At 43.7% G+C, this 20,037-nt stretch overlaps 1 protein-coding gene across 1 annotated transcript in view; it reads right to left on the reverse strand.

Moving 5' to 3' along the window:
- The window catches only part of slc35d2 (solute carrier family 35 member D2), a 43,069-nt gene extending 26,266 nt beyond the window's left edge, over window positions 1-16,803 (reverse strand). The window contains exons 1-6 of the mRNA XM_084309323.1: window positions 16,580-16,803; window positions 16,407-16,440; window positions 15,052-15,138; window positions 14,557-14,624; window positions 7,969-8,040; window positions 1,226-1,294 (exon numbers count right to left, since the gene is read on the reverse strand). Of these exons, the coding sequence (XP_084165449.1) occupies window positions 1,226-1,294; window positions 7,969-8,040; window positions 14,557-14,624; window positions 15,052-15,138; window positions 16,407-16,440; window positions 16,580-16,680 (431 nt within the window). The 5' untranslated portion in view covers window positions 16,681-16,803. The remainder of the gene's footprint in view (window positions 1-1,225; window positions 1,295-7,968; window positions 8,041-14,556; window positions 14,625-15,051; window positions 15,139-16,406; window positions 16,441-16,579) is intronic.
- Between the last annotated feature and the right edge of the window lie 3,234 nt (window positions 16,804-20,037).

Below are 20,037 nucleotides of genomic sequence, written 5' to 3' on the forward strand. Positions count from 1 at the left end.
AGTTCAGTCAATATGTGTGAATGCGTGCCTCTCTCTCCTGAAGCAGGAGATCAGAGAGAGAACCCTCCAATCGGTGACGTCCGCTGGGTGTCAAATCTGAGGCTGCTCCCTAGACGAGGAACGGGGGGATTTGTGGCGATTCTGGTTAAGATCCATTAGCAATACTAAACTGAAACTTAACATCTTATTACATTAATAAGAAGACTTTTGAAGAAGAAGTCTTTATTCATTGCACACATTGACAATGTAGTCATGCAGCGACACAAGATGGGCGGCACACACAGATACACACATGCAATTTTTGGGTCGCCGATGAAATTTTGTCTCTGCGCTTGACCCATCCCGTCGTCCTTCCCCCCCAAGGGCAGCCGGGAGCAGAGTGCTGACATGGCATGACAGCGTTTTTTTTTTTTTATCCACTTTTTCTCCCATTTTCTATATTTTCTCCCATCCCAATTTCGTCTCATCCAATTCAACCCTCCCCTGTCATGAACGCTGTTTCTTGCCTCCCACAAGCCGGCTGCAATGTGGACTAAGTCATACATAGCACAAGTCCCCTCCGGTACTCGAGGTAACAGCAGTCGCATCTTTTCACCTGCGCAGCTCGATCTCTCAGTGGCGAGGAGTAACGCGTGGGAGGCTCCCGACACTTCCCGATTCTACTGCGCAGGCGCACCAACCGACCTGTAGGAGTCGCTGTCCACAACGCCCGATCCCCACCCATCAGTTTCCCACCCCCTAATACGGCCAATGTGTATTAGTATGAACGACCAGCTAAACTGAAAGCAATGTGGAGCGCTGGGCTCGAACAGGCGAGCCCAGCGTCTCCGCATTCGTGGCGAGCGCCTTGCCCACTACGCCACGTAGCCGCACATGGCATGACAGCGTTAGCGATCTGTTCTGCATGTTTTTCCATTGGGTTTATATTCTGGAGGGGAAACCCTTGCGAGCACGGGGGGGGAAGAGAACATGCAAACTCCACACAGAAAGGCCCGGGAGTTACCCCACCTGGGTACTTGGCGACCGGTGACAGTGTTAACCACTACACCACCGTGCCACATAAATGTTATTACTCCACAAGTTATCTTATGTACGGAGCAGCCCTCCGTTTATGTATGTTCACAAATATGAACTTTTCCGTCCCGGGGCACTGGAATGACTTAATATGTGGATTCTTAAAATTTAACTAATTCCAACAGACTGATTGCTATTTGCATTAACCTACCTCGCTGCCACCAAGGCACCGAGCACTATGGCTCCGACGCTGTAGACAAGGCCGTTTGGAAAGGTTTTCCTGTGAAGGAAATTACAAAACACAGCATAAATGAAGCAACAAGGCAAGGATGTAAAAACATCCTCCAATTTAATAGTTTAAGTGTATTATATAAAAAAAATACCATATTTGACACTTTTTCTCACTGGCATTTTTGTTGCAATAGTCATTCAATGCATTTGTGTTCTGTAAGCGCTTCTCTACACATTAGTTTCCATTGGCGGAGGCCTGACAAATTATGTAAATATAACAATCGCACAGGAAATAATGCATGCACACGTTGCTGTGTAGGCAAGGCAAGTGCTGACGTTACCACCGGTCACCACAGGTGTAATTGTTACGGTATCATCTCCACAACCCTCCATACCTGTCTCACACACCCCCTGCACTTCGGCTCAACCCTCGATACCTGCCTCACACCCCCCCTGCACTTCAGCTCAACCCTCCATACCTGGCTGAATCACACCCCCCTGCACTTCGGCTCAACCCTCCATACCTGGCTGAATCACCCCCCCCCTGCACTTCGGCTCAACCCTCCATACCTGGCTGAATCACCCCCCCCCTGCACTTCAGCTCAACCCTCCATACCTGGCTGAATCACACCCCCCTGCACTTCAGCTCAACCCTCTATACCTGGCTGAATCACACCCCCCTGCACTTCGGCTCAACCCTCCATACCTGGCTGAATCACACCCCCCTGCACTTCGGCTCAACCCTCCATACCTGGCTGAATCACACCCCCCCTGCACTTCAGCTCAACCCTCGATACCTGCCTCACACCCCCCCTGCACTTCAGCTCAACCCTCCATACCTGGCTGAATCACCCCCCCCCCTGCACTTCGGCTCAACCCTCCATACCTGGCTGAATCACACCCCCCCTGCACTTCAGCTCAACCCTCTATACCTGGCTGAATCACACCCCCCTGCACTTCGGCTCAACCCTCTATACCTGGCTGAATCACACCCCCCCTGCACTTCAGCTCAACCCTCCATACCTGGCTGAATCACACCCCCCCTGCACTTCAGCTCAACCCTCCATACCTGGCTGAATCACACCCCCCTGCACTTCGGCTCAACCCTCCATACCTGGCTGAATCACACCCCCCTGCACTTCGGCTCAACCCTCCATACCTGGCTGAATCACACACCCCCTGCACTTCGGCTCAACCCTCCATACCTGTCTCACACCCCCTGCACTTCAGCTCAATCCTACATACCCGTCTCACACATCCCCTGCACTTCAGCGCGTGCTCTGCGGGGTGATAGGAATTACGCTGATGGATGGAGATTCCACACCTGCTCCAACTCATCCACTCTGCCTACAAGAAGCCTGGTTCTCTGTTCATTCAGCATCAGATCTTCCCTAAGAATGGCCTGGCAAGTATCCTCTACCTTATCTGTCATTATGCTGTTGATTTGTTGAGATCTCTTGACGTTGTATTCTCCTGTATACAACTCTCCCGGGATTCTTGACATTTCATTCTCTCGGTTTTTTTTTTATCCACTTTTTCTCCCCATTTTCTATTTTTCTCCCATCCCAATTTCGTATTATCCAATTCTTCCCTCCCCTGTCTTGAACGTTGCTAGACTATGCCTCCCACAGGTCGGTTGTAGTGAGGACAGAAGCCTTGCATCACGTGTCCCCTCCGGTACACGAGGAGGCAGCCTGTCGCATCTTTTCACCGCAGCAGCTCGAACTCTGTGGCGAGGAGTAACGCGTGGGAGGCCAGTAAGGCTGAGCCCGAACGTTCGTTCGTTACGCTGACATTCGGACTTTAATTAATAGGTTCGAACGTTCGGTGAAAAAAAAATAAAGGATGCGCACGGGGTTGAGGTGATGTGAAGCGGCGCGTCCCCCGAGGCGCTCGGCTCAACCAGTATGGTCTGCCGGGCTGCAGCGGGATACTATTTCTCAACCAGAGCTCTATTTTGATTGACAGGCGATTCTGCCAATTACGTCACATCGCTTGCACCCGCCTCTGCTGTTACCACCAATCGACAAGCGTTTATTCGTTTTTTACTTCAGGCAATGCCGCCATTGATCTGCTTGCGAGAAGCCTCAACAGACTTACCGTAGCTACCGGGGAGCCGTAGTTAGCTCCCCGCCAAGGAAGTAATCGGTAACAAGGTTTCCGTAGGTGAACCTGCAGAAGGATCATTAATGAATACCAGCCTGTTACGACCCTGGCTCAAAGGCCCGCAACCTATGTGCAAACCAACACCAAAACCCTGTGCTCAAACTCAAAATGCTACTCTATTAAGGAATTACTGGTGTAAACTAAAGTACAAGGACAGAAGACCGTGATAGCTATCTGTTACCCAACACTTCTCTAACCACAGACCCTGCATGTGTGTTTCCAGGGCTGGTTTTAAAGCTCCCAGCAGGTAACCAATCAGCACTAATTAACTAATTGGCAGCCCTCACCTGCATGCCCCGTGACACAGGAGTGATCAGGCCTGCATGCACAGTGACACAGGAGTGATTAGGCTCCTAGTACATAACACAGCCTTTTTCGGCCACGGAGCGCGAGCTTCATGGCGGGAGGTGGTTGCGTTGGAAACAACAGCAGGCGCACGCCTCGGCTCCTCAACAGACCCGTCCACAGTCTACCTGGGAACGGTGGTAGGGCGGACGGGCGGCAGGCGTGTTGGGAGCCCGTCCGCCCTACCACCGTTCCGAGGTAGACGGTGGACGGGTCTGTTGAGGAGCCGAGGCGTGCGCCTCTCCTCCCGGCTCCCCTCTCCCCTCCCCGTCGACCAAGAGTGAATACCTGTTATTGAACGTGTAACACTAACTATATAACGTTAATGCCACAAAACGAATGCCTTTGTTTATCTAGCCCCTTACGTGACTGCAAGGGCTATTGTTTATCATAAGTAGTAACTTTGATGCAGCTTGTTTATTTTCTTCTGAGTGCTTTGTTTAATTACAGCCACCACTGTAAACAACATGTTTTTCACCAATAGACTATGCAATGCCGCCCTCCGTAGGATCTATAATACAATACAAAAATATATATATATTTTAAAAAATGAAATAAAATAAAATTATAATTTTTTTTTTAAACGAACGTTCGAACGTTAGTTCGATAAACCCTGGCGAACGTTCGAACCCTAAAAACAGGGTTCGGGGACAGCCTTAGAGGCCAGTACATCAGCCCTCAAACTCTACGACTGTTACTCTTTTATCTCTGGTTATACAACGGCATGCAAATTTCTCGATTCTGATTGGCTGAAACAGTCCATTTACACGTATGTATAGGGACCATTCTACGGTCCTGGTCCCAGGACCCGCCCACAACCGAATCACATCACTCCGCCAGGATCACTCCGTCGGCAAAAACAAGATGGCGGACAATAATCTTTAACAAATGGATATGTTGATAGCGTCATAACGACTAAATATAAAGCGATTCTGTCAAGGCGAATGTCTTAGTCCTTTAAACAATGTTGGATGATGTAATTGATGAGTCATTTTAGAACAAAAGAAAAATCGCGGATTGATTGATTGATTATTTGCAAATTTATTTTAAATTTCTACTTCCTTCCCACTGACTGCAGCGTTCACTCTCACTGTCCGACGCTGGCGTACCCACAAACACACACACACACACACACACACTCCTGTCTGCAACAGCGGGGGAGTCAGACTGAGAGAGAAGCAGCGCTGTTTTAAGTGAGCATGGTCTATTGAATTGATTGGTTGATTGCTAATTTTATTACTGTACGCCTGGTTTCCAACTGGTTAAGTTTAGGCTAAAAAAAATAAATAAAAAAATAGGGCGAAGAAAACTTTTTTTTTCTTATAGGGCAAAGAAAACTTTTTAATTTGTTTTACCTACTTTCTATAGAAGCATCTAAGAATGAAGTTCTATAGAAAGTAGGTCTGCATCCCCTTAACAATTGTGTGTATTGAGCCGTACTGTATTGTACCCATTCTGCATCTGGTAATACAATTTTCAATCAATCAATCAATCATTCCAATAACCACTAACTTCATAATTAAAAACTAAAGAAAAGTTGGATGTGTTAGTTGGTTGGATGTCTTAGTTGAAAGGCAGTTGGATGTGTTAGTTGGTTCGATGTCTTAGTTGAAAGGCAGTTGGATGTGTTAGTTCCAATAACACACAGTTGGATGTGTTAGTTGGTTGGATGCACTTCAAGCTGCTTCCAATAACACACAGTTGGATGCGTTAGTTGGTTGGATGCACTTCCGAGCTGCTTCCACATGGAGGGAACTTGTCTTTTTTGTAGTTGTGGGAACAACTTTTTCTGGCGGATGGTTTTCTCAATAAATCTTCGATTAATGTGTGTTTATTGTATAGCAATAAGGTTGGATGAATGTGGCAGTTGTATAAAAGCATTACACCACTTGCAGTCGTGATTTGTTAACAATAAACCATGCCTAGGGGGGTCTAACGACCACCCCTAGGCATGGTTTATTGTTCACAAACCACTCCTGCGCGTGATGTAATGCTTAAATATAGAGCTCTTGCATCACAGCATCATCCAGTGCTTCTCAAACTTTTTCTGTCAGGCCCCCCTTTGGCGGACCAAAATATTTTGCCCCCCCCCCTCCTCGCCCCAACAAAATAGTCATGAAATGGGCCATGTTTAAATTTATTGAAATAACACCAATATCGTGATCTTTCAAATTGGCCCTATATTTTGTTTTCAGAGCTGTCATGGATGAAAAGCCAGCTTCACACAGATACTGTATGTGGTGTAAGGCTGTCCCCGAACCCTGTTTTTAGGGTTTGAACGTTCGCCATTTTTAATAAAAACTTTTTTTAATAATTTTGTTTTTTTTGTATTGTATTATTATAGATCCTACGGAGGGCGGCATTGCATAGTCTATTGGTGAAAAACATGTTGTTTAAGGTGGTGGCTGTTCATGTAAACATGTAATTAAACAAAGCACTCAGAAGAAAATAAACAAGCTACTGCATCAAAGTTACTACTTATGATAAACAATAGCCCTTGCAGTCACGTAAGGGGCTAGATAAACAAAGGCATTCGTTTTGTGGCATTAACGTTATATAGTTAGTGTTACACGTTCAATAACAGGTATTCACTCTTGGTCGACGGGGAGGGGAGAGGGGAGCCGGGAGGAGAGGCGCACGCCTCGGCTCCTCAACAGACCTGTCTACCTCGGAACGGTGGTAGGGCGGACGGGCTCCCAACACGCCTGCCGCCCGTCCGCCCTACCACCGTTCCGAGGTAGACGGTGGACGGGTCTGTTGAGGAGCCGAGGCGTGCGCCTGCTGTTGTTTCCAACGCAACCACCTCCCGCCATGAAGCTCGCGCTCCGTGGCCGAAAAAGGCTGGTATTCATTAATGATCCTTCTGCAGGTTCACCTACGGAAACCTTGTTACCGATTACTTCCTCGGCGGGAGCTAACTACGGCTCCCCGGTAAGTCTGTTGAGGCTTCTCGCAAGCAGATCAATGGCGGCATTGCCTGAAGTAAAAAACGAATAAACGCTTGCCGATTGGTGGTAACAGCAGAGGCGGGTGCAAGCGGTGTGACGTAATTGGCAGAATCGCCTGTCAATCAAAATAGAGCTCTGGTTGAGAAATAGTATCCCGCTGCAGCCCGGCAGACCATACTGGTTGAGCCGAGCGCCTCGGGGGACGCGCCGCTTCACATCACCTCAACCCCGTGCGCATCCTTTATTTTTATTTCACCGAACGTTCAAACCTATTAATTAAAGTCCGAATGTCAGCGTAACGAACGAACGTTCGAACGTTCGGGCTCAGCCTTAATGTGGTGCTGAATGGTATCAACACCTTAACTGCTGCATCATGAAATACTTGGTGGGCCATGAGATGAGATACTTGGTACTCAGCACCACACTCTGAAACTAGCTCTCTAGGTGGTATCAGATGAGATTTCAAAGAGTTCTTCCAAGAGTTTGGATGGAGATGTGTCAGGAAGCTTTGTCTCAATGTTGTCTGTAAAGGTTTTTTTTATCCAGAGTAACTTGGTGATCCTTTTCTGTGTTTTATTAAATAATGATTTTCAGATTTTGAGAAATGGTATTTTCATGGAGAACAGTGCAGCTGCAACAGATTGCACTTTAGTGATAACTTTCTGTAATCTAATTTTTTTTTTTTTTTTTTAATAAATCTCAAGGCCCCCCCTGGGGGGCGCGCCCCCCACTTTGAGAAACACTGATCTAGTGCAATAGTTAAAGATGCTATAGATAACATTCAGCCACTAGATGTCGCACTAGAGCACCAGCAAAATTTACCCAATCAGTTGCATTCCATGTGTGGAAATGGGAAGTAAGGAAGGAAAACATGTAACAACATTAATTTTGGATACAAATTTGCAATACTTTGATTCCACACCTTTTCTAAAAGCTCTGTGGATCTATTATTAAACAAATTAATCCTTACTCTACATAGAAATGTTATCTATAGAACCTTTAAGACTCTTACAAAGACTGTGTAATTCTCAATAACATTTTCTTTATTCCTAGATCTTTCTATATTGTTTTAGATGTGTCGTGTTTGTCTTCTTTGTGTGAGAAAGCAACAAGCCAAATTCCTTGTATATAAGAGAAGTACTTGGTGAATAAACCCGGTTCTGATCTCAACGGGTAGAGCGCGGCACGGACACGGTGTCTGCCTCTGCCTGACTGTGTTCAGCATTCGGGTCCTACTGCAACCACACACGTTAACATGACCAACCTTAATATAAACGCCTCCAAGACCATCGTCATCACTATGGTAAATTTTCTTAATACCGTGAACATGGGGAGGCTGTGGAAGATGAAACATACATTTGGAATCAGCTTAAAAACAGTTCTGATATAAAATACAAGTCAATATCAAATCCCGTTCTGATATAAAATACAACTGAACCATGGAAAAACCCTCCAACAGGAGAATGTGGTGTTTAAAGAAGAACTCTCAACATTTTGTGAAATACACTTATTTGCCATCTTCCGCAGAGTCAGTCAAGATTGATATCAGTTTCATCTCTGTGTGTCCAGAGAGAGAAATGTCCAAGTGCATGCTAGCCTAGCTTAGCACAAGGACTGGAAGCAGTAGTGAGCAGCTAGCCTACCTCCATCAAAAGTGAAGAAATACAGGCTGTGTAGCATAGCGGTCTAAGCACTCAACTACCACCGCAGAGACCAGGGTTCATTACCTCCAGCATGGTCAGTCGTTCCTGAAGACAATTGGCAGTGTTTGCGGGTGGGAAGCCAGTGGGGGTATAAGTCCTGGTTGTTGCAACAGCGACTCCTACTGGACTCCTAATCATGAAACATGTGGTAGTCTACACCAGTGGTGCCCAACCAGTCAACCTCGATCGACCGGTAGATCGCGCGCTGGTTTCAAGTAGACCGTGAGATTATTTAGGTAGGTGACAGTGCATTGGCAGGTGACGCGCATTGGCAAAAAAAAAAAAAAAAAAAAAATATCAAGCGAAAATCCGCGAACCCAACTCAGATCGAGTTTTCCACCGGGCTGCTGTGTGTATGTGCCCTGTCTCGCCCCTGCATCAACAGAGCACAATATTCCAATACACATCATACATCCTGCGCAGGTATAATCACTGAGTGCACAAAGTGCTGCGACGTGCATGAGAGACAGCCCTGCACAGGTATATCGTCTGGTCTTTTGTGAGTGAAATCTTATTAGACAGGGCGAAACCAGTACTAGTAGGCACAATCTATAGACCACCAGAACAGAGTGGCTTTTATGACACACTTGATGGGTGTTTAGCTGGGGTGGAGGGGGTAGAAAAAATTCTTATTGGGGACTGGAACACGGATATGCTGCGTAAAGCAGCACCCGTCTTCAAGGCCTTCAGTAGATTTTCTGATCTGCACGGTTTCAGCCAGCTAATCACCCAACCCACAAGGGTATGCGATTCGACACAAACCACCATTGACCTCATTTTGACCTCTGACAAGTCAATGATCTCCAATAAAGGGGTGATAGCATGCGGGTTAAGTGATCATTATATGATTTTCTGTACCCGCAAAAAACTAAAACAGAAGGCCGGCTGTCACAAAACAGTCACATCTAGAGACCTCAAAACGTACTCTAGAGAGGCCTTTAACCTAGAACTGGGGAGCTTGGACTGGTCAGATGAACTCAGTGGTACACAGGTTGAAGAAACATGGCTTGGATTCAAAACCAAATTCACAGCAATACTCAACAACATGGCACCCATAAGAACCACCAGGGTTAAAAATCGCGCTGAGGCATGGATGCACACTGAAATACTGGCCGCTATGAAAACCAGAGACAAAAAATGCTCTGAACTTCATAAAAGTCAGACAAAGCTTTCCAATAGCTCTAACAGTGAACTCCAAGCCCACGTGGTTGAACTAAAAATTCAAAGAAACAGACTAAGAAATGACGTAAACACCATGATCAGAACCGCAAAAAGAAATTTCATCAACGACAAAACTGAGGAAAACAAAAACAAACCCAGCGAACTTTGGAAATTACTCAATAATAAACTAGGCTGCAGTAAAAAACTTAAAACCAGATTCTCAAACATAAACATAAAGACGGACAACACGCTCATCACAGACAAGCTGGATGTAGCCAATTACTTAAACATCTTCTTCACAAACATAGCCACAACACTGGTAAACAAACTACCCTCCCACTCAGGGCATTATGGGGTAGAACACATAGTAGCATACTACAAAAACCTAGGGGTCCACAAAGACGACTTCAAACTTGAAATGGTAACAACCGATGAGGTACTCAAAGAATTGAGCGCCCTCCAACCTAACAAGGCCACTGGCCATGACAACATCCCCTCCAAATTCCTCAGAGACGCAGCAGCCGCCATCACCCCAGTCATCACACACATAATAAACCTCTCTATAAAACAGGGGCACGTCCCCAAGGACTTCAAAATTGCGAGAGTGACCCCTCTGCACAAAAAGGGCAGCAAATTAGACCCAGGCAACTACCGCCCTGTTTCTATTCTTACCTCCATCTCGAAAGTCATGGAAAAAATAGTCTACGAACAGGTCGAAAAGTACCTGGCGGAAAAAAATCTAATCTACGGATTCCAATCTGGCTTCAGAACGTCCCACTCCACTGACACATGCCTCCTCTATTTGAACGACCACATCAAACAAGAGGTGGACGCGGGCAAATACTGCGGCATGGTCATGCTGGACCTACAAAAGGCCTTCGACACTGTCAATCACTCCATTCTAATGGACAAGCTAAAGGCAATTGGTTTTGATAGCTTATCAGTGAGCTGGATGCAATCCTACCTGGAGGGGAGAGAACAGATGGTAGAGGTAAACAGTACTCTACCCCCCCCCCCCCCCCTCACAGTGAGCTGTGGTGTTCCACAAGGAAGCATACTAGGACCGCTACTCTTCCTAATTTATGCAAATGACATGTCGTCAGCCTGTGACTGCAACTTGTTCCTGTTTGCGGACGACTCAGCCCTGCTGGTCTCTGACAAGAACAAATTGCAGGTTGAAAAAACCCTCAGCACGGAACTAGGCAGAATCTGCATATGGCTCGCTGATAACAAACTATCATTACACATGGGCAAAACAGAGTCCATTCTCTTCGGTTCAAACAACAAACTCAGCAAGACCGACGGCTTCTCGGTTACAGTGGGTGACAATATTGTCACAAGGAAAGACGAAATTACCTACCTGGGTTCCATCCTAGAGGCAAATCTTTCCTGGCTGTGACAAAATGGCATCCAATGTAATAAAAAAAAGTCAACCAACGAACTAGATTCTTGTACCGGATCTCCGCTCTGGTAAACAAGAATACCCTGAAGACTCTGGCAGGAGCACTCATTCAAGGGTACTATGACTATGCGTGCACCCCAAAGGTCAGTGAATACCACAACCACTACACCAGAGGAAGCTCAACAAATCATGTTAAACCCAGATTCGGCTCAAACAAGGGACTAAACACATTTCGCAATTATGCCACAACAATGTGGAACGCCCTACCCAAAGCTGTAAAGGAATGTGAATCCCTGCCCACATTCAAAACCGCTCTTAAAGAGCACCTACGGGAGGCTGCAATTCGAAACTGGCCACCGTAAATGCCCAAAACCCCCACCACCTCCTAATAGACAGTCTCCTCCCCACTGCATGTATATATTCCCTCCCCGCCGTATGTATATTTCTCTCCCACCCACCCACCCCCTCCTAATGTACAGTCCCCTCCCCATCATATGTATATACTCTGTCAGGATCTAGGGGTAACAGTACTGTATATTTGAATACCGCTTATGTCACAAATGTATCAGTACTAAATACCTACATGTCCCTATGCCATAAATGTCATGTATGTTGTGTATGTCATAAATGTCTATATGAAATGAAAATGGGGGACCCTGATGGAAACAAGACAAACGTCTTTCTCAGGTCTGCATCCCCTTATCAATTGTATATATTGAGCCGTACTGTATTGTACCCATTCTGCAATCTGTTAAATAAAGTTTTTCATTCATAAAGTTTTCATTCAGTCAATGTGTACTCAGATATTTGTGATCGACACTGTCTCGTAACTAAAGCACTTCCAGGGGGGGGGGGGGGGGGGGGGGGCTTTCCAGGCCAAGCATATAAAGCTGATGATAAAGTTGATTCATTTAACCTGGACACTCGCAATGGATAGGTCTGTTGTCAGAAGCGGCGCGTCACGTGCGTGTGTTCCAAATGCTCGCAAGAGAAAGGCAGAATTTAGTAGTAGCGATACCAGAACTACTATGAAAACGGAGTAAAAGAAGTTATGATCCTAAATACTTGGCATATGGATTTACTTGGACTGGCCAAGAAGATGACCCGAGACCACAGTGCGTTTTGTGTTACGAGATCCTTTCTAACGAGAGCTTTAAACCAAGTAAATTACAGCGGCACTTGGAAACTAAGCATCCTGAATTTAAAACTGTGATTTGAAGCCCATCATCTGTAGCCACATAGAAGGGCTCATTGATCAATTTTGGAATTATTTCCCCGAAAGAAAGAGCACGGACAATTTGAACAACTGGATCCAAGATCCGTTCATTGCACATGGCGCTCGCAACAGGCTCTGTCTGAGCAGGAGGCGCTGATCGATCTTTCGTGGGACGAGCTACTGAAAGTCAAGTTCACTGGACAGGCCCTCGCAAAGTTCTGGATATCAGTCCGGAACGACTACCCAGTGCTGTGTAATGCTGCGCTGAGAAAGCTTGTCCCGTTTGCATCAACATACCTCTGTGAAGCGGGATTCTCGGCTCTGACATTAATACAAAATAAATGCAGATCTCGCCTCAGAGTAGAAGCGGATCTGCGCCTCTTTCTCAGCACAACGCAGCCACGTATCATGGAACTATGTTCAAATGTACAAGCACACCCTTCCCATTAAGTCTCGTTTTTGTTTATTCTTGAAAAGCGCATGTGAACGCATAAAAAAATGGTTAAATATGCATTGATCATTTTATAAATGTGTATACAGTAACAATTCCGTTTGATAATATTCATTCATTTCATTAATAACATTCTTGTCATTCTTGTAATTCCTACACTACACCGTTACAATGATATATAAAATATCATATTATATTATATACTCATTCAATATGCACATGACAGAAAATATTATATGCCATATAATATTTTCTGTCATGTGCATATTGAATGGGTATTATTAATCTACTATTACTACTAATACTAGCCGTGAGTAGGTCAAATTTGGGCTGGTAGCTCTCAGCTAGGTGGCAAATTAAAAAGTAGATCTTGGTTCAAAAAAGGCCTGGCACCCCTGGTCTACACCCTCCCCAGACCAACAGTAGGGCAGTGCAACAACCAGGAGGGAACTGATATAATGACAAAATTGGGGGATGGGATCAAAAGTAAACATAGGTACCAAAAAAAGAGTTAATAAATATAACTTCCAACAACTCCAAAACTGACACAAAGAGATGTCAATCTTCTCGTCTTTCCAAAAATGTTGAGTGTTCCTTTAAAGCCCTTAAAGCTCAACTGGTGGGTTGAAACCTAAAACCAGATGCTGGTTGTGTGTGACAAGGTCCCGGGACAGAGAGCAGCTTGGGGTTAGTGTGTGACAAGGTCCCGGGACAGAGAGCAGCTTGGGGTTAGTGTGTGTGACAAGGTCCCGGGACAGAGAGCAGCTTGGGGTTAGTGTTTGTGCCACAATACTCGGTTGTTACGTTGTGGCTACATTCAAATTTGGATCTCAATTCAAAACCAGTTCTGTCAAGAATGACTTGCATCATAGTTTTAACTATTTGTTAGGTATAAACAGTATGGTAGTTTACTTGGTGGTACGGTTCCACTACTTTTAGAATAATAACGGATTTATATAGCGCCTTTCAAGGAGCCCAAGGATGCTTCCCTTCACTTTACACTGAAAGCAGGGAGAGATCACTAGAAACAACATCAGTACATAAAGACGACTGAATAAAGTTGTACTTTATTGTCCCCGTGGGGACATTATTCCTCTGCATTTGACCCACCCAAACCGCTTAGGGGCGCTGTGACACGGGCGCCTGCAGATCAACCCTGGTTCTGATGCCTGTATCCTGGTCGAGGACGATGCCGGGAGTCTGTACCCACTACTACAAAGCATGCATGGCTTTGGTTGTGGGTGGAAAATAAATAAATTGTACTGCTACATTTGCACTCTGGTTAGATGCCAACTTATTTTCACTGTACTTGTGCTGTATGGTGACAATATATTTTAATCTAATCTAATCTAATGTTAGTTGACCAACCTTTGTTAATAGATTTGTATGCCGTTTTCCATGCTGAATGGGTTATTTCTTGTTGGCAGTTGAGGTTTAAGTTCCTTGGCACTTCAGCGGTGAGTATTGAGGAGGGGGAGGGGGAGGGGGGCATTATTCGTTCACTTCCCAAATGTTTCGTGCCGGTCCGGGGGATCAAACTGGTGACCTTATAATAATAATAATAATAATAATAATACATCTATTTTATATAGCGCTTTTCCAGGTGCTCAAAGACGCTTTACATGGGCAGGAGAGACAAACTATGGCAAAACAAAAAACAGAACAAAAATAATACATGACAAAAATAAAATAACACCGACAGAATTAGAGGTCAAAAGCAAGATTGAAAAGGTGAGTTTTGAGGGCTGATTTAAAAGATGTCAGGGTGTTTGCATCACGGATATGGCTGGGGAGGGCATTCCAGAGGGAGGGGGCAGCAGCAGCAAAGGCCTTGGCCTTGGGATCACAAGCCGATTCTCCCACCTCTAGGCCCCCGCTGCCCACCGTTAGTGAAACACTGATGGAGTGAGCTGCTTTACCTTAGCTTTTTGGTGCTCGCTAGCCCTGTTATGTGGTTTCCAACATACAGCAATGGAAGGGGGAATATCTACAATGAAAAGAGTTGTGTCAGGTCTGTTCATACTATTCTCATGACGTGTTCTACCATGCAATATGGCGCAATGCCAGAGCTCATTCGCCACAGTTGTCATTTAATGACATCACTTACTACTTGAATCACCTGTTGTTTTATTACAATCACCTGCTGTTTGATTACAATTACATGTTGTTTGATTACAATCACCTGTTGTTTGATTATAATCACCTGCTGTTTGATTACAATCACCTGCGGTTTGATTACAATCACCTGCGGTTTGATTACAATCACCTGTTGTTTGATTGTAATCACCTGTTTGATTATAATCACCTCTTGTTTGATTACAATCAAACTGACTGCGTGATTTACTGTGAGTATAAATCCATAATAAGCTAATGACAACAAATACAATATGATGACGATGAAGGGAAATTATTACCTTAGAGATTATACTTTTATCAAAGTCTTGAAAATGAACCGTTTGGTTCATCTTGGCAGCATACAGGACTAAAATAGTGGTGATCATCTGAAAAGGTAACCGTAACATGACAGTGAACTTCCATTGGCCGTCCATTGTGTGGCATCCAATGGCATCCAATGTAATAAAAAAAGTCAACCAACGAACTCGATTCTTGTACCGGATCTCCTCTCTGGTAAACAAGAACACCCTGAAGACTCTGGCAGGAGCACTCATTCAGGGGTACTACGACTATGCTTGCACCTCATGGTACCAAAGCACCTCAAAGGCGCTAAAAACAAAATTACAAACATCTCAAAACAAACTGGTCAGACTACTGCTTGACCTTACTCCTAGAACCCACCTCACCCCTGCCCACTTCGACAACCTAGGATGGCTTAGAGTAGACGACAGAGTACAACAACTTGCAATGGGTCTGGTCTACAAGATACACTACACGACCAAGGTACCCATGTACATGTCAAAATACTTCCCAAAGGTCAGTGAATACCACGATCACAACACCAGAGGGAGCTCCACAAATCATGTCAAACCCAGATTCGGCTCAAATAAGGGACTAAACACGTTTCGCAATTATGCCACATCAATGTGGAACGCCCTACCCAAAGCTGTAAAGGAATGTGGATCACTACCCACTTTCAAAACCTCTCTCAAGGGACACCTACGGGAGACTGCAATTCAACACTGGCCCCTGTAAATATCCTAACCCAATCATTCCAACCCCCTCCAATGTACAGTCATTTACCTAGTATGGTTTTGTCAATAGTTCAATGTACAATTGTGTTTGTTTGTACAGTGTCTCCTCCCCCCCCCCCTCAATGTACAGTGTTACTTGTTTATACAGTATGCCCCCCGCCCCCCCCCCCGCCCCCCAACCACCTCCAATGTAAATTACCCAGTATGGTTGTCAATATCCCAATGTACCCAACCCCCCCCACCCAACCTCCAATGTACAGTTTCTACGTCAAATGTATATACTCCCTTTTCTTGACTCCTTCTGTATCACAAACAGTACTGTATTTGCAAATCTGGTATGTCATAAATGTATAGATGTAGCAGTACTGACTATCTGTATGTCATGTATGTCATATATGTCTATATGAATTGAAAATGGGGGACCCTGATGGAAACAAGACAAACGTCTTTCTCAGGTCTGCATCCCCTTAACAATTGTATGTATTGAGCCGTACTGTATTGTACCCATTCTGCAATCTGTTAAATAAAGTTTTCATTCATTCATTCATTGTGTGAGCGTGTGTGTATGCGCGTGTATGCGCGCTCGCGAGAATGTGTGTGAACGGAGGAGGAACACTCACCTGGCCAATTCCTAGAAACATGTACGATGGAAATCTAGGAAACCAAAACAGACATTCACGAATCAATGGAGTCAAAAGTGAGAGGACAATAGTGAGAGAGAAAAGCGACCAATGCCAACGTAGGAAAAACTCTAGTAACCATTTGCAACCAAAGAGATAATAAATAACCCAACCTGAAGTTCGTTAGTACAGTTTTGTTGACAACAGTTATTATAAAGGAACTGCCTGCGTAAAACAGCGCAGAGGATAACTTCAGTAGTCTGGAATGTTCCATTTCTTCACAAACCGCAAAGGAGAGTCGTTGATTTTTTTGTTAAGTAGTTGTGTGTCGCTGCTGCCGCTCGCGCTTCCCTCTCTGTTCCTGTCTGGACTCTGGAGTCAAAGACACTGGATAAGAAAAGAGAACGCGTTGCAAATAGTTCCGGTCTCCAAGGTGGTGAATACTTTCGGCAGCCAACTTGCCCTTTCGCGTTGCTCTGATTGGCCGAGCGCGCGCATGAGCCGCGGCGCGCATGCATCCAGCTTCAGCCAGGCAGGAATACTGCGCTTCGGCTTAACCCAATTTATACAAATGGAAGTATTGATTACGCCGTCGTAACGAATCATTAAAAAAATATACCGTTAACTGGAATATGTTGTTTCTTTAGGCATGCGTTGTTCATGGGACGGGGTAGCACGGTGTGCAAGCTCACTCGCTATTTGCATATCAATAGCGCCGGTCGTCATTGATTGATTGATTGAAAAGTTTATTAACAGATTGCAGAATGGGTACAGTACAGTACATCTCAATACATACAATTGTTAAGGGGATGCAGACCAGAGAAAGACTTTCGTCTTGTTTACACCAGGGTCCCCCATTTTCAATTCATCATAACATATATGACATACATGACATACAGATAGACAGTACTGCTACATCTATACATTTATGACATATCAGATTTGCAAATACAGTACTGTTTGTGATACAAAAGTGTCCAGAAAAGGAGTGTATATACATTTGGCGTAGAAACTGTACATTGGAGGAGGTTGGTGGGGTGGGGTTGGGTGGGTTGGGTGAGGGCTGTACATTGGAGGTGGGGGGGGGGGGGGGGTTGGGTAGGGGACACACACACATTTTACACTGTACATTGGAATATTGACAAAGCCTTACTTGGTCATTTACTGTACAACTAGGTTAGGACATTTGTAGGGGCCAGTTTCGAATTGCAGTCTCACGTAGGTGTTTTTTGAGAGTGGTGAGTGGTGAGAGAGGTGTGTTAAATACGTTCTCAGACACATTCACACCTAACTTGTTGTGAAGACGTGTTACATTCCATTCGTAGAGGCAATTAGGCACTGTCTTTAGTCTGTGCCCAAGCGAGGGGACATTAAATGCGCATTCGCGGGAGCGCGCGTGCACGTGGTGCGTGTCACCCCAGATGATTTCAATAACGCACCACTGCTTTACACATATGTTGGATTATGTAATTGGTTTGTCATGACAAACCAATAAAAAATCGCGAATTAACCGGTGGCTACAACAACACACAGTAACTACATGCATCATTGTTTACAATGAACGGTGGGGCGTATCGAAAGGACTGGACAGTGGACACGGACGCGTTAAACTAACCTAAAGTTAGTTGTTCACCAACAATCTACAGACACAAACAAACACAGAACCGGACTGTTATATTAAATTAATTGATTGCTGTTTAACGCTTCCGTGTCCAGTCCTTTCGAGCTCGCTGGACAAGTCTCAAAGTATAACCATTTTAATAATTTTATAGTTGACATTTTACAGAGAATACATCTTTCCTCATTGATCTTTTACTTCTCGTCAAATTCCACATTCACAAATGTAAATTGACAAACAAAAGAAAATATATATTTCTATTTATGAAGGAAATGGAACAATATGTGTCAATGATTTCTACCTCACAAAACAAAAAAAGCAATCAAAACAATGAATGTATGCAATGTATTTTAAATTAACTTAAATGTTTATTGTTTACTGTGGGCAATCTGTAGTGCTGAAAAGGATTTCTATTATATTTCTATTCTATTGTCATACTTACATCTTTATATATATATTTTTTTATTTTACATTCAATTTGTTTCGTATTTGTTGTCTTTTTCCTGTTTGTCACTGCTTTTTGCTTAGTTTTCTTTCTGTTGCATGTTTTATGTGCTTGTTTGTTCTTGATACTGTCTTTGTACGTTGACAATTTGAAATAAAGATTTATACAAATAAAAATAAAAGTCTCAAAGTAGTAAGCAGTAAAGCCCACCAATGCCGCTCCTTGTGTAGTTCACATGACAAATGACAGGAAACGAGAAAGAGCTGATCGTTCTGAAGTGTCTCTGCTGCTGGAGACGTTTATTTGAAGAGAGGGCGAGCGGCTTGGGCGGGCAGCAGAGAGAAGATGACATCATTCCAAACGAGAGTACAGCATAAAGTTAGTCATTAACCACACTCTCACCTCTTGCTCTTAAAGGGGCACTTCACAAAAAAAAAAAAAAAAAAAATGCAGATTTATTTTGCACATAATCTCACACACATCCAAAAACGGTTAATTACAGTTTAATTACGATTAATGGAGCTGTTAATTACAGCTCCATGAAATGATGTAGATGAAAAATAGCAATACCTTGTCTTATAATTTAATTGAGCTGTAATTAACACTGTAATTGTTTTATTGTACATATATTATAGACAATAAAAAACAAAAAGACCACACAAAAAGAAGTTTGACATTGTATGCCAGAGTTTGTCATATGCAGCGTATTGTATTTGCTTAATAATTGAAATTGTATATGCATGAATAAAGTGCAGGAAAGTTGGTTCCTGACCATGTTTTTTATGAATATGGAAGTTTCCAAAAATAATAACTAGTTGCATGATATAATGAAAACTAGTCTTGTTTATTTTTGGTGTTGGGGCTGTTAACATTTGGATCACTGATTGGGCCTTTATGGGTACAGTCAGCATAGATTAATGAGCAAAAGATGTTCATACTGTGTCATGCTTGTTGACAGTAGTAAGTAGCGTGCCTGCTGTTCCTATATTATTCCTGAGGGTGGGAGCAGAGGACCAATTATTAGTACATTTTCCCCTTGTAAAAAGGTAGGGACATAGTATGGGATGAAATGTTGATTGATTAATTGATTGATTGATTGATTGATGAATGATCTGTTCTATTGTAAGGAATCCATTCCAGTTTCGGTATAGCTGGAAAGGTTATTATAGTGTAATTATAAATACGTAATTGTAAAAATTATTATTGAACTTAATTAAACACAATAAATATACAAACAAATATATATATATTTCTGTTTATAAAGGAAATGGAACAATATGTGTCAACGATTTCTACCTCACAAAACAAAAAAACAATCAAAACAGCGAATGTATGCAATAGTTATAGTTAGACTTATTGTCACTTAACTGAACTTAATTATACACAATAAATATACAATCAGTATACTCCATTTCATTTGTTAAGTTTATTTATTAAGAATATATCACTACACGATCATAATGAAAAGACAACAATGTAAAGTTTGTCAAATAATAAAAATTAGGGGTGCACCGATATATCGGTCGGGTATCGGTATCGGCCGATAAGTGCCTTGTTGACTGCTATCG

This window comes from Notolepis coatsorum (assembly GCF_963971535.1).
Source record: "Notolepis coatsorum genome assembly, chromosome: 2".
Taxonomy (NCBI): Eukaryota; Metazoa; Chordata; class Actinopteri; order Aulopiformes; family Paralepididae; genus Notolepis; species Notolepis coatsorum.